We start from the raw sequence: 15,906 nt of genomic DNA on the forward strand, positions 1-15,906 counted from the left end.
CAAAGGAACCTTCACCCAGCATCTAAATTTACAACTGTGATTTTGTGTGCAATTGGTCTGCATGTGTGAATGTGGTCATTAGACATGTAACTCCCTGACTGGAGAATGAGCTTGAAAGCAGAGTCTGGTTTGGAGAACATGGTCTCCCTTCTCCTGTCCTGCCCACTGCTTGGAAGCTCTACTTTTCCAGAGGTAAATGCTTCCACCTCTGGCAAACTATGAAGGGCAGGCTTCTGGGGTGCGAGATTATTTCCCTCCAGCTCTTGCACAGTCTGCACTAGAGATCTCTATCATCAGTGACTGAACCAATGGGACTTCAAGTACCAATGATGCACAATCTCTACACTTGCTGTATTGTTTTAAATGCAGTTTTGACCTGTACCAATCCTAGCACTGTACTGCAGCATTATAACTGCATTGCCTTCTGGGTACCTATCCCACAGTTCCCTGAACTAGTGGCATGTGGGAAATGCAAAAGGCCTTAAAAGAGAAGAGGGGAAGTTCCCATAAGTCCGAGGGAACTGGTGAGATTTCCCAGACCTTTTGTCAAGATGGAGAGGCCAGCGTAAAAGTTGAGTTCTTATTCCTTGCTCAGCAAGGAAGGTTTGTGCTGGAGCTTTTCAAAAGTAGGTACAAGATCTCTGAGATGACTAGAGAGACAGTGTAGGTTGTTTGGGCAGGACCTGCAGTGCACAAGACCAGCACTAATAGACTCCTTGTTGCAAAGGTCACTCCCCAATCCCACAATAACCATCTCTGTCCAAGTAGTTCAGGGTGATATCCACTTGGCAACACTCCACTTGTGTGTCTAGACAATGACCACAGTTTTCCACAGACTGAGGGGGACAAGTTTTCCTTGAGGCCTGGGCCAGGCAGCCATGACTACAAAACTTCAGAATGAGGACAAAGACTTTTCTTCCCTCTCTGTGGGGAGCTGCCCCCAATCTTGCAACTCTGGATCACAAAGATGGGAGCTCCTATCCCCATGCAGACCAGACTAGTGTTTGCTAGAGCTGACAGAAGAACAGAACTTCCATCTCACAGAACATTTTGATTATTTTACATTTGTTCTCACCCTGAATCAGGCCACTGAAACTTATCACATAAAGAAAAGTACAAAAAAAACCTGATTCAGAAATGTCAAAACAAAAAATGTTGACATTCCTCAATCAGAATGTTTCATTTTGGGTTATTTAGATATTAAACTGTGTCTACTTGAGCCACTACAGTGCCTCATGGGAGTTGTAGTTTCGGTGCCCCATTCTTCCCTATGGGCTGGGCTCCCCGACTGCACTACATCTCCCACAATGCACCACAGTTTCCTCTCTGGCTGAGCCACTGTGATGTATCTGGGATGTGCGAGCACCCAGACTCAACTCCAGTGAGACACCATGACAGCTCAAGCGGGCACAATGTAAAAATGACCCAAATGAAAAGGTTCAGATTCAGAGCGATCTGACCAGAAACAAAACATTTGTTTTTTCCAGCTGGATCTTCCATCCAGCAACTGACCTGTGGAAACTGGCTATGTTGGATAGTTACTGTCAGTTGGGCATCAGTTTAGGGCTCGGAAGTTCCCAGGAAATGCTATGGCATTTGCAAGGCATTATATCCAGTACTGCAGGGGCATGTAACCAGGGTGGCCAATTGTGCCAGTCTATAGGGGGATTTCAAAAGTGCCAAGTGACTGATCCTTTGGTGATTCTCACTAAGCCCCGTGCGGCTCAGTAACAACATCCCCAGGTTAATTACCCACTGTCTAACAAAGCCTTCCCTTTAATCTCTAATTTACAAATAGGACAAATAAAAGCATCCCGGTGGCCTTCTCCAGACCATCCACTACTTTACAGTGCTCTGTATCTTCTCGAATCATCTCCTCTCCAGGGTAAAGAACATATACAACCCCACATTTCTTTCAGTACCATTCTCTGCACCTTTCCTGTGTCTTTTTCTGAGATGAGGAGACCAAAATTGCAAGCTGTACTTAGTGCAGATGTACCATTGATTTATAGAATGCCCTTAGAGTTTTTCCATATCGTTCTCTATTCCCTTCTAATGCAGCCAAAAATCTTTTCTGATTTTTGGCCACCACTGTGCATTGACGTCTTTGCTGAGCTGTCCTCAATAACTCCTAGATCTTTTCCTGAGAGGTTATAGCTAATTTAGAGCCCATCGGTGTGTGCAAGTAATTTAAATTGTTCATTGCAATGTGTATTAGCTTGCCCTTATCTTTGATGACTTTCATCTGCCATCGGTAACAATTCCCTCATTCTGTCTGATCCTTCAGGAGTTCCTCACAAATGCTCCATAGTTTTGATTAACCTAATTATTACTGTGTCCTCTGCAAAATTTGCCACCTTACTATTCACCTCTCCAGAAGGCCATTAATAAATACAGTGAACACCAGATCTAGTGCATGAATCTGCTCCTACTGAAGTCAATACGAAAGCTTCTGCTGACTTCACTGGGAGCCAGGATTAAGCCATTAGGCCAGATCTGTGGGGGAACTATCTACAGCAGTGATTTTCAACCCGTGGTCCGTGGACTCCTGGGGGTCTGCAGACTATGTCTAAGATTTCCAAAGGTGTCTACACCTCCAATTGTAATTTTTTAGGGGTCCGCAAATGAAAAAAGGTTGAAAACCACTGATCTACAGTATTAAACTTTTGACACTGAGAATTGGTCACTGTCTCCTACCTTAGTTTGTAAGCCATGACAAGACTTCACAGGGACACTTAATTTGACACTGAGTCACTGTATTTAGCAGTAGTTTTATGCACTCCATCTGCCCGTAAGAGACCTCCTGCCAATTCTGGTAGTTTTGCATTTTCGTATTTTTAAGATGTCTCTCTCTCTCCCTTGCTGCTGTTTGAAAGGCTCTCACAAACAACAGGGAAAACTGAAGTAAGTGTTAATGAAGAGGAAACAGGAAAGCTGCCTATACACAAAGTTCCATGAAATGCAGAAAGTAAACACAGTAAAAAAGATTTTTTTCTCTAATCTTCATTTACAGGAATCTTAGGTGCTACATGTAACAACAGCAGGTAAAAACACTTCAGGCAGAAGTGTGATCTTAAAGCTGACAGTGTCCCTAGGAACTACTACATTTCCACATACATAACCTTTTGTGAGGGAATTTCTTCAAAGGCTTTTTCAAAGTCTAAATGAACTATATCAAGTGTTTCCACCTTAACTACTGTTCAGTTAACCCCTGCAAAGAATCCCAGAAGCTCAGATAGACATGATTTTCCCCTGCTCAAGCTGTGCTGGGTTCTCCCTCTCATATTGTACTCATCTAGATGCTACGTTATGTCATGGAACTGAGGGATGGCTCACCCACACCCGGAGTAAGAGACTCTGGGCAACAATTGAACATCACCATAGTGACACTCAGATGGGACACAGCTGTATTAAATAATACTGTAAGAGGATGCCCCCTTTTATTAATCCTGGTCCCATGACTATAATTTCCAGGATCAGATGGGTAAAACGCTATCTACCTTCAAGAGACCTGGGGACCTGCCTCTCTGGACATGGATATAGCAGTTATATCTAGTCCTTCCTGTGCCATACAGGGATGGGGCTCCAGGTGATCACCTTCCAAATCCATCCTCTAGATTCTCTAGATTCTCTTATCATTCGTATTCCTGACAATCAGCCAGTCTACTCTAGAAAACTTGTAACTCAGAGGAGGGTGAGGAGACCCACTATACTGCAAGCCTTTGCACTCACCTATTCTGAGAGCCATTCAGTTTGTTGCTCCTAGAGAGACATTTCCACTGTTCTCTCCCACTGCACTTAGTGCCCCTAAATCCCAACCAGGTGAGAGTGCCCCCTGCTGAAACCAGTGAGACACTTCCATTGTCAGTCTTGGGGATTCTCACAGTGCTATTCTCAGAAAAGCCCAGGACAAGGTTGGCTGGGCCTGGAATTTGCCCTCTGATGCAGAGCTATTTGTTACTTACTGACTGGGAGTCCTTTGTCCGTGTGCAGCAAAGAAAAACTTTGAGCCGGCGAGTCCAGCTGCTGGCCTGTCCCTCCTCAAGGCGATGCCTGCATCAGGAAAACAAAGAATGCATATGGACAAAGGAAAAGCAGTAGCATAGCAGAGGGGCAGGAGCGAAGACGACAGCAACAAGAACACAGAGAGACAAGCACTAGGACCTGGTGTATAAACCCTGCAGACTATGTGCTATCAAGGACAATATACATACAGAGCCTAATTGTCATTTCCACTAAGGCCCCTATACACTGCTCTGGCAGCAGTACAAAGGGGGACTTAGTGGATGAGAGTCTGGCCCATGCTGTATATAGACAAACATACACAGGGCAGGGGAGATCGTTTATGAGACAGTATTCCACATATGACTGATTGACAGCTAGTAGAGTGTGTTGGAAGGGAGGGGGAGACATTCGTGAAAGTTCTGACTTGTCTGGCCAGTGCGAAGCCTCAGTGCTCACATACATGATGTCCTTTTCTGATTTGGATGGTTGTAACGAGGACATTAATGTTCCATGGTCTGCTAGAAGCAGAATGTCCAAGGATGTCTCATTCTTTGGAGCTTGGAGGAGTACCTAGAGGTAATTGTTTGCAGGTGAGGTGCCTTCCCTAGGATTTACTGCTATTCACAAGGAGAGAACTTTTACCTCGATGGGACAAACTGACTCCTTGCAAACTGGATTTTACAATACACCACAGTGGAGCTCAAGTCAAGCCCAGATGCCACTGGGCTTGGGGAACTACATTTTGTGACCAGTTCCTTCCCTGTTTTTGACTGAGGCACATGCAAAGCAAAGAGTATTAGATCAAGCAAATTGAAATTCATCTCACTTTAAGGCTGGGGATGGTAGTGTCTTTGATTCTCTGCTGAAAGTCTTTTACTATAGGGATCAGCCCTTGGTATCCCCAATCAGATACTCGCTCTGTTGGTGCCAGCACAGATGAATTAAGGTTTAATGTGCTTCAGTGTGATTAGAAACAGGTCACCTCAACCCTGTTCTCCAGGCACAGGATCCTGCTGGGGAAAGCTCATGAGTACAGTGGGTTGCTTTTGGGAAACGATTTTGGTAACCAGGGTGCCTCCTATAGAATCATGGGACCCAGTCAAGCAATTCAACATATAGTGCCTGAAAGGGGATATGTAAAGGGTTAAAAAGTAGCCCATAACTTGCCACTAAGATTCCAAAAGATGAACAAGAATATCGTTTTAAAATGGAGTTGGCACTGTACTGTAACTGAGCTAGAGAGAATCATCAGCTTCCTGAAATGCTAAGGAACCCAGGTGGCAGAATTTGTACTTCCTCTGTCAGTGTCAAGGACCTCACAAATGCTCTAACGGGGGAGCAGGGGGGCATAAACCCATCTTTCGGGGCTGGACTTACAGGTGTTTAGTCTTAGCCCAAAGGTGAATTTGTCAGGTAAGTCTGAACATAATCAGTTGAACTATCTTTGATTTCTGTGAGGATTAAAATAACCATGTAACACAACAGAGAGTCTAATAACAACAGCTGAGTAGCACAAAAAGGAAGCCACCAAAAATGAACTGTCCTAAATGTGACAAATAAATCCAAAGGAAATCTGTCATCTTGACAGGCTCTGTTATGGGTTAAGACAGTGAAAACACAGTTAAATCAAGTTTAAAATGCATTTACAAAGGTCACATTGACCCTTACATGTCACAGGCACTTGCCATTGAGGACTAAGGGCTCGATCCTGCAAGGCGGAGAGTGTCCTTAACTCCCTTTAATCCCTTTAACTGACAATGCCCAGCACCTTGCAGGATTAGGGCCAAGACCAGAAGATGATTTAAAAATAAACCTTTTGGGGGGCTAGTGTTATAATAATAATAATAATAATAATAATAATAAATACATCATAGCATTTTTTCTATATAACATTATATCCCAGCAGATCTCTAGTTACATATACCAATCACCACTGAAATTCAGCCATCTCCAGGGTGGAAGGCTGTAAACAGCAGGTTCATAGCACACTGCATAACAATATGAGGAGGAGAAATTTGGTCAAGGACACTGGGACAAAGCCATACCCTGACCGATGGTGCCCTGGGGTCTTTAATATCCACAGAACAGTACATTTTAAGATCTCAGGCAAAAGGAACCTTTCAGACTGCAGGGTGCTCAGTTTCTCTCTCTCTCAGGAAGAGGAAGACCTGAATCAAACCTGCTGGGATTTGGCATGTGGTCTTAGAGCTGGATCCTGACCTTCCCGGGACTGTCCTGATTTCAACGGAGCAAGCTTGAAGCATGAAAGATAGACTAACAGGGTACTGAAGAGCCCTGGAGATCCAGAACTGATGCAAGTGACATGTTGATTGGTAAGGAGGGATCTCCCCATTGAAAAAATCCAAACTCCTTAAAGGGTACATGAGTTTGCTGTATGGCTCTTTAATGGTCCAAGGGTCTTTCCCAAAACGTGAACAGCATCTGAATGATCCCTTTTCAAGCCAAAGTTGGAGCAAATGTTTGGCGCACCACCCCTCACTGTTTATTCTTGATTTGAAACACATTACTTGCAGGCTATTTTCAAATGGTCACACCTTTGCACATGCAAAAGGAAATAGCCTCAACTGGCAAAGCCACATTCCTCACCAAGGGCTATCTACATGTCCACACTGCAGGTGAAAACAAAGCCAGTTTGTGCTGTCCAGCATTTTAAAAAAATCCAAAAAATGTCTTACTGGGTGAAAAAAAACCCTCTCCTCTATTTTGGGTTACTCACAAATGGCACAATGGGTTCTTAATTATAATGTCTAACTATCAACACAAAAGTAATTGCTTCTGGGCAGAGACAAAACATACCAGAAGGGAATATTTCGAAAAAAGACAAACAATGAGCAAAGAAAGGGGCTTGGAATGAAGATGCTGTTTCAACCTTAACTAGAGCATCAGCGTTGCAGCACTGTAGAAGGGTAAACAGCCATGCAAAAGGATGACCAGTATAGGATATTATGCACTGCAGCACCAGGGCTCACTGGGGACAGCAAAACCCCTGGCTTACATTGGGATCCAATCAGACCTCTCACTTCAGACACATACACTGATGTACATGTGCTGCACAGCATGAATATACTGGAGCATCTGACCTGTATTCTTTTGAAATGATGCTCAACACAGAAATGCACAGATGCCTGCAGCAGAGAGCACCCTGAGGTAGGATGGGGAAGAGTCAAGAGTTGGACAGATCAATATGGGCTTCAGACCTCCTCTTTCTGGAGAACTGTGCCCTGCTTCCTTACCGCAGGTTGTACGTCCTCAGGTTACGCTGTCTCCTCTTTGTGGCTCGCAGTTTGACAAAGGTCCGTCCCGTCGGGTCAAAGACACACAGGACAGTGATGCAGACACTCAGAATGACGACCCAGTTGCAGACGACCATTCCTGCAGAGAGAGAAGAGGGGGAAAGTCGGGGGTCTGTCCTGGAGCCACAGCAATGGCTCATCCACCCTAATCTCTTGTGTGCATACCAGCTCATTTCTCCATTTCTGCAAAGAGAGCAAAGAAATGGCATTAACCATCTCACTCCTGCAGAGAACTCCTTTGGGAGGGTCTCTGATCACAGCTGGGTTCTCCAGCCTCAGGATTCTTGCTTGGAAGTTACCCAGACAGAGGGAGACACCTAAATATCTGTTCAATATCTAGAAGGATTCCAGGGCATGTGTTAGGACCCAATAAGACTAGCTGAGATCCTGAAAAGAAATCTGGGTAACTAGTTAAGTCTCTGCAGAACAAATTGTAAAGGACAGAATCCTTCAGATTCACCCACCAGACCCAATGCTGGGAACTTGGATTCCTGTCCCTCTGGAGACAGCTCAAACATATGAATACAACGTCTGCTCTGTGCAGTGACATAGCCAGACAGCAAGCACTACATTCACAGTGACAGTACTTCAATCCGTTCCCAGGGGTACCTCCCCATGTATGGAGTAACTCCCCAGTCAGGGGCACCCCCTACATGCACAGAAGCACATGAATGCACTAACTGAGCACTACATTCAGGACACCCAAATACATACCCAAGGTGACACTCTTGGCAGTGAGGTCATTGCAGGAGGAGTAGTACTGTGTTAACCAAACGATGCCCACAATAGCATACACAAACTCGATCACCAGGATGGCTGAAACAATAGGAACACAGAGCGCAATAGCAGCAAATTTCTAACAGTTAAGCACTGCTTCTCCCCAGAAAGGTGGGCATCCTCCTAGCCCCAGCTCTGTCAATCCCACCTGTGTCACATAGCAGCAGCCTCATGCCAAGAGAGAAATCCCAGTTCCTAATGCTGAATGAACTCTAACCAATGGCTGGTTCGTGCCCCACTAGGATAGGCACTGCTCTCCAGCAGGAGAGCAGCACAAAATGGATTACCTTGCAGTTTTGGCCACAGTGCTTTAGGAGTTGATCCTCAAGGAATGATTACAGAGATCCACTCGCTCCTCAACAGCCCCTACCCGTGTTACACCCTGACTGTACGTACACAGAGCCGCAACACCGGCTTGATTCAGACACACAGTTATACCCCACCTAGCCTTTTCCCGCACCCCCACTCCAATTCACAGAGACTCCTACGTAATGTACCACCGTGTAACCATGCATCTGCCTCCCCATGATACACTGCCTGTGTGATTTGTAAGAGAGAGGTTAATTCCCTTAGGCAAATTTAGGAGGGTTTGTATATGTGATTAATCCCACCTTGTACATTCTGGCAAATCTGGTGTGTGTGGAAGGGAATTTTTCTATTTTAGGTACTTATATAGCCCCCATTACCTCAGTATCTGAGCACCTCACAATCTTCAGTGTATTTATCCTCACTACACCACTGTAGGGTGTATGTTATTATCCCCATTTTACAGGTGGGGAACTGAGGCACAGAGAAGCTAACTGACTTGCTCAAGCTCACACAAGAAGTCTGTGGTACAGCAGAGAACTGAAGCCAGGTCTTCCAAGTTCCAAACCAGCATCCTAGCCACTGGACCATCTAGCAGACTCAAAGCGTGCGGGGGCGGGGGGAGAGGATGTTAAGGCCCCAAGCCTAGCAGCCTCAGGACACAGATAATCCCTCCTGCGTCTGGCAGGTTCAGAAAGGGGCATACAGGGCGGGGTTAATTTCCCACGGGCTCTAGCAAACCCAGGAGGATGTAAGTGTAACGCGGGGTCTGTTCCCAACTAGCTTTGGCAGACTTGAGAGAACACGTGGAGAGCTTACCTCCCTTGGGCTCTGCCAGATTTGGGGTAGGAATTATACCCCCCAACTCTGCCAGCTCCAGGAGCAGGGGATGCTCTGGCAGACTCAAGGTCTGTTCTAGTCACATGCTGCCACTTCTTTAAGGCCAGAACCCTCTGTCTTTCTTGAGCATTTCGGGTACTACTTCCCTCACTAGTTGGTACATCTCAGTCCTTGGAATTGTTTCCCTCAACTGAGACACAGGCATCCACCCAAGACATTGATCTGTTGTTTCTTCAATTAACTGCAGACCTGTCAGGCACTCACACTCCTGTCATCTCTAGGGCCCTGTCAACCATGGGCTTGCACCATCTTACTGAGCCTGATTTAAATACAGTTCCAGCAAACACTTTCTCATGCTGTTTGGCCAGCCAGTGGCATGTTTAAAAACTGTGCACTAGGCCTTGTGTACATTGGCTCTTCCCCCGCCCCAATTCCTACCATTGCTACCATCACATCAGCTCCATCTATGGGACTGTTAGCATAGACAAGACTTCTGGGGGCTCAGAGCTGGTCGAATGGCATGTGCTTATCCTGCAGCCACAGGGGCCTTGACTACACTAGTGGTAACACCCACACTGCTAATACCAGAGGAACTGATGAAATTGTGGTAGCAACAGTGAGAAATTTTGGGAATTAAACACAGACAGGCCCAAGACTAAGTTTCAATATAGTTCCTTAACATGGATAAAGTCCAGTGCAGACATGGTATTAAAGGGCTTCATGACTTTGCAGGGAGATGTGTGGGGGGGGGAAGAGATCTCTCACTTGGTTTTTCCCTTTTTCTGCCCCTTCCACTCAGCCTGGATTTAATACAGTGTGTCTCAAACTGCCAGGCTCTGCTCCTTTCCCTTGGGAGACTCCACAGTGTCTGGGAGAAATGGAGAGAGGAAGATTTGTTTGCTTTGCTCGTTAATGGTTTGCACTTAGCACTCAGCAAAGATGGAACTGCCTCCCATATGGAGAGAGCTTTTAAGAGAGGATGCTGGGCTTTTGATAAGTCCTAAGTGGAAAGAAGCCAGCAAAACAAGAACAGGCAACAGGCTGCCCTGCCCTCACGTTTAAAAGGGGCACAAATCCTTGTCTATCCAAAAGATTTCCACACCCGGCTCCTTATAAAAATACTTCCCCCAGGGAGAAGATGTGGTGGCCTAAATACATTTCCATACCTCGGGGGATGAATAGAAGGATAGAGTGAGAAACCCTTTGTTGGGATATCCCAACACCTGCACAAGAGACCAGTGTCTGTTCCCCTTTCTGGTATGACTCTGAGGAGCTCAGGATAGGTGTGACAGGAAGAAAGTTCTTAGGAGGAAAAGAGGTCTGTACGCACAGCTCAAGACTGGAGGGGAGTCATGTGGGCATCCAGTAAATATAGTTATCGCTATGGAGGTGGGTTATCTACGAGCACACTGCTAGATAGGTAAGTGTATTGAGAGGTGGCCTATAAGTGGTGTCTTAAAGTAGGTGGGTGAAGGCTGGGTGTATATGTGTGACAGGGAAGGGCACGTGTGTGCCTTGGGGTGGGCATGCTCGTGTTGTACTGAGGCATATACTTGTGTTATGGGAAATCTTGTGGAGAAGGAGGGGGCAAAGGTGTAAATGTGTCACAAAGTGGGTGTACAATTGTATTGCAGGAAGAAGGATGAATGTATTTGTTGTAGGCATGGGGTGTATGACGTGTCACAGTGAGGGGGAGTAAATGAAACGTTTGCTGGGAGGGTGTTTTGGGTGGTGGGTGAAGGTATGTATGGGAGGGCAGGGGGTTGTGTACCCATTCCAGAAGAGCTCCACAGCTATTCATGTGCATATCACAGAAGAGTGGCTATCTAGGTGTCTCTCAGGGTGTAGGAAAGAAAAGTCTTCTGAGAGTGACAGATGGCAGAGTGGAGGGTAAGTGGTTAGAAGGCCCTATGCTGCTGCCTCTTACCCAGTCTGACATAGAGCACATACTGCATCGAGTCCCGGGGCTCTGTGTACAGGATGCTGCCACGCATGCTGAGCCAGATGATTGCCACCTCTGCGATCATGCAGCTGAGCAGGATGCCCAGGTAGCCTCTGCCGTGGTCCACCAGGTTAAGGGAACAGGTCTCGTTGGGATTGTACGCCAGCCCGAAGAGCACCACGGAAAGGATCACAAACCTGCCATGCACAAGCCAACTATTTACCAGTGGCAACACCAAGCAAAGCAGCCCAGCATATGGTAATATTTCCTCAACTAGAGTCTCCTCACAGCCAGGTTTTTTTATCCTTAGGACTAAAAGAAGGAACCCGAGATGGCCTGTACATTTCCTGCTAGTTCTCCCACTCACCTGCAGTTCATCTATATATTAATTTGGTCCTGAATTCTCTTTCCCAGATGCCGGGAGACATGCTGCCCAGATCTCACCATCTTGGTATCCTGCGTTTATCTGGCAGTTCTGAGATATCCCCTGGGACACATCACACTCAAATCACTGTCCTCTGGGCCCCTCTAAAGAAGCACACCCCAAAATTTCAATAGACCACTCAGAATAAAGGGTGAGGATGTATCAGAGAGTCACAGGCACCAGGCTTCTAACAGAGGCTTCCCCTGTGAAAGTGGGACAAGGGCTTTAAATAGCACTGATCCAAGGAACGGGGAAAGCAAGAGGGACCAGAAGTTCAGAACAATTTGGTACCAGTGATAAGTGTCCAATACAACCTTCCTGCGCTATACAGGGGAACTGGAGAGAACTCCAGCCACTGGAGATGGGAGTAGCAAAAGGAAGTCATGAGTTGCTGCAGAGCAGCCTTCTTCTGAGCATCTGTGCTCTCCACTTACCAGGTGGTGTGAAGGAGGAAGAGGAAGATGGCTGGCAAAACGAGGTCATCGCTGCCCACAGACCAGCGACGGCGGAACACCACAATCCCTGGCATGGCTAGCGGGTCTGAGGAGGCTCAGCAGGCACGATGCTCATCTCCTGAAAGTGAACAGAAATGCTGGAATGAAGGATGCAGGTCCCCTCCAGTCCCTCAATGCACCCCGTGCTGACTTAAAATCCCCTCTATCCACCACACACCAAGGAGAGGGTCCTGTTTGAGAGTCCTCTCCATCTCACTCCCATGACAGCATCATATCTCCTCCATTCATCACCAGCAGGCAAAGAGGGGTGGGCATACCAAACTCAAGGTGGGGAGGCAGGGAAAGAGAAAGGCAGTCAAAGATCGTGGGAAGCATTAGCTTAAACAGGTATGTAGCTCATGCTGAATGTAATTAACACTCACCGAACACCAGCTTACATGATTAGTTGGAATCCTGTTACAGAGCTCTGTGTTTGTAAGTGATCCCTGCTGGGCACCTACGACAGGTTGTGCCAACCTAAGCTCTGTACAGCTCCCTATTACCGTGTTCTCCCACACATCTGCCACCAGGTTCTTCTCTCAAAAGCCTCCTCACAACACCTTCCTTTCAGCCAGCCAGGTGCTCCAAAGCATCCATTAACACTTGGCCCTCACACACCACTGGGAAAGCTGTACATCTCCTTCCCATCTCTTGGGGGTGTGCACCCTACAGCCTCCATGGTGTGCCAAAGCTAAGGAAGCAGCGTCCAAGGAGATCTCAATCTTGACTGCAGACTGTTTAGAAGCCCCCGTTTGCTCTGCCCTCACTTTGCCTCCTGTATGCGTTCAGTCATTGGAGATTTAAGGGACAATTGCTTCTCTCCCTTTCTCTCTCTTTTATTTATTAGTTTTTCAACCTGATGATCCTTAATTAGCACTGGCAACAGAAGTCAGAGGCTATACAAAGCTCCCCTGCATACACAGCTCTGCACCTCAATCCTGCCCTGCAGCATTTCCCCCACTATTCTAGTCCAAGATTCCCCCTTACGCAGCTCTGCCAAAGCTCCTCAATCCTGTACTGGAGCACCCCCTGCTATTTCAGTCTGAAGCTGCACCTCAATAGCGACCTGTGACTTCTGCATGGCTTTGTTAATGTATTTCTATCCGGACCTGCAGCGTCTCAGGCAATTCCACTTCTAGCTTTCACCAGCAACCCATTGTGCTCTGCCCGTGTACATCCAGGGTGAGGTTACAGAATCCCCTGCAATTCCAGTCTCTCCTTCACCCTCAGCTTTGTCAATGCACTTCAAGGCTGACCTGCAGCTTCCTATGCTATTACAGAGTCTGGGTCACCATGCAGCTCTGCCCATGCACCTCAACCTTAATCTGCAGCACCCCCTGCTATTCTAATCCTACTCCGTCACACCCAGACACTGCTGACAATGCATCTCAATCCCAAATTACAGCAACTGTGCTAGTCCAGTGCTGTCTCTATGAAGTACTGACAAGCAGGATAACCTAGTCAAGTGTCCACAGAGGCAAAAATAAAAACATCTCATTTCTATTACTTGTGATATAATCAGGATTTGCATCAGGCTTTCAGAGGGACAAACTACTACACTAATCTGCCATGTCCCAGTCCTAACACAAAACTGATCGTAGCTCTTTCACATTAGATCTCAAAATCCAATTCAAATACTCTGGATAAAATGACTTGATGAGTGATCACATTTAAATTAACTAGAATCTTCAAACCACAAAAACATTTGCAGCTCATGACAGGCCCCACGAGCTGCCCTAGCAGCATCACACAGCTACATTATTAGAACATCTGATGTTACAACAGGTCACAAGATCTGGCATTTTGTACCTGTCAGTTATGTTTCTGCTCTCTAATCTGCACACAAGAACTGCAGCTCATCCTAGAACTGGGCAGCATTTCTTGTCCCGTGTCCACTACCAACTGCTGTCACCCTGGTTCAGTTGGATTTGCTCTCCTACACATGCTGTCACGCAGCAGCAAGTGACTACACACACACCTCTAACACTTTTCAGGAAATTCCACAATTAACATGCTGACACACTTCCAGCGTGTTACTCACTTTGGTAAAGGCAACACTGTATTCCATGCTCAGCAGAACAGAAAACAATATGAAATAACTACACACCATTTGGAGTCACACTCCCCTAGCGCACACTTGTCAAGCGCACTTGGTACATTTCAAACTGCTCACTCCACTGGCCATATGGCAATACTTTCTAGCCTGATCATGAACAACCCTACCATCTACCACTGCCACATGGTGGTACTTTCCACCTTTACCTTGAATATGCTACCCTAAATCAATGCACACAGAGATACTTTTCACCTTGCTCTTACATGCTGTTGCTCCTTGCCCATGAACACAGTGGTACCTCCCAGCCTTTCCCTACCTGCAACTGCTCTTTATCCATGCAGACATTTCCAGCCTTCCCTGGCTTACTAGTGTGCCCCATCAATGTATTTTCCATCATTTTTCTGCATCTAGCAGTACATGCAGTTGTACTTTGCAGACTTTCCTGCCTACTACCAGATTAAGCAGTGCTATCTTGCAGAAAAAAGTGAGTCCTAGGGTAGATTCCTGATGAAAATCAACAGGTGGGCTTGGAATGGGGTATCCGGCCTTTCATTATTGAACATGATAAATACTGTGGGACTGATGCTGCTAGTCCTCTATTTACAAAGACCCTACACATAATAATGTGGAAACCAGGGGTAGATGGAGTGCAATTAATTCCTAATGATCGCCTGTATGAAATCTAAACCAGGAAGCCTGGGGCCCTGCCCCCCCGTGTTAGAAACAGCAAGAGAGAGGAGTGAGAGACGGCCTGTTACTATTATACCTGACTTACAGCAAGATAGAAATAGTGCTCTCAGGGGGAGGAGTCCTGGGATCTGGAACCCTGGGATGCAGCCAAAGAGTTATATTTGAGGAGGCCTGAAGACATGAACCTAGCAGGGGACTGGGAAGGGAGGGAAAGAGTCAGAGGACTGAGTGCAGAAGAGCCTTGGGACCTTAAAACAGTGGGTTAGAGACTGCTCCGAGTGCAAGGAGCCCCAGACTTTGCTCCCCAGGTTACAGCATGCAAAAGCACTTACAACACAAGGAAGCCCAGGAGTCTGAAACCTGGGTCAGAGATTGAGAGAGCCCTGTGTGTGAGAAGCCCTGGGACCCTGAGCCCCGCCTAGGGGGAAACACATGCATGCACAAGTGCTCAGTGCAAGGAGCCCCAGGACCCCGACCCTTCAGGCCAGAGTGAGATCTATGGGAATCAGAAACGCTTACATGGCAAGTGGTCCAGCAGAAGCACATTCTTCTCTCCCGAGAGGGTGTTTCAGGGAAAGTGCGCGTCCATGGAGACAGACATCACGAGTGAAGGAGGAAACAGCGAACTCTTCATGCAGCCATTGAAAATCCCAGTCAGGAGAGGAAAGGACAGCTTGATGACTGTCTGCCAAGGAAGCCAGGCATCATCTTCAGAGCACTTCCCTCCCTCCAAGACGGCAACCTCATTTATTCAACTGGGGCTGCTCGGAGCGAATGAGCTGGGGTCGTGACTTCCCCCCCTTCGCACCCCCTCTCGACACACTCTAGAAGGAAGTGACATCATCTCTGTTCTGAGGAGATTGTGTGTGAATTGTGGGAAGAAGGATTGAAAGTGAGAGCATGAGATGCTGTCAGAATCATGGGGAGAGAAACACACAGAGAGATGGAGACAGGAGGGAGCTCTCAGCCAGCAAGTGCAGCAGCACAGAAACCGCCTCCCCTCTGCCACAAGGAAACAGAAAAGACTGAGCTTGCTGCAGCGATCCTTTGGGAATGTC

At 46.8% G+C, this 15,906-nt stretch overlaps 1 protein-coding gene across 3 annotated transcripts in view; it reads right to left on the reverse strand.

The window, feature by feature from the left end:
* The window catches only part of DAGLA (diacylglycerol lipase alpha), a 48,972-nt gene extending 33,448 nt beyond the window's left edge, over positions 1-15,524 (reverse strand). For all 3 annotated transcript variants that reach the window (XR_002907996.1, XR_002907997.1, XM_024198026.1), the window contains exons 1-6: positions 15,368-15,524; positions 12,043-12,181; positions 11,170-11,381; positions 8,034-8,135; positions 7,260-7,398; positions 3,966-4,053 (exon numbers count right to left, since the gene is read on the reverse strand). Coding sequence is in view for 1 of the 3 variants with exons in the window: in XM_024198026.1 (XP_024053794.1) it covers positions 3,966-4,053; positions 7,260-7,398; positions 8,034-8,135; positions 11,170-11,381; positions 12,043-12,137 (636 nt within the window). In the remaining 2 variants the exon portion in view is untranslated. The remainder of the gene's footprint in view (positions 1-3,965; positions 4,054-7,259; positions 7,399-8,033; positions 8,136-11,169; positions 11,382-12,042; positions 12,182-15,367) is intronic.
* Positions 15,525-15,906: the final 382 nt, after the last annotated feature.

The sequence above is a fragment of the Terrapene carolina genome, unplaced genomic scaffold, assembly GCF_002925995.2.
Source record: "Terrapene carolina triunguis isolate 2854851 unplaced genomic scaffold, T_m_triunguis-2.0 Scaffold90, whole genome shotgun sequence".
NCBI classification, from domain to species: Eukaryota; Metazoa; Chordata; order Testudines; family Emydidae; genus Terrapene; species Terrapene triunguis.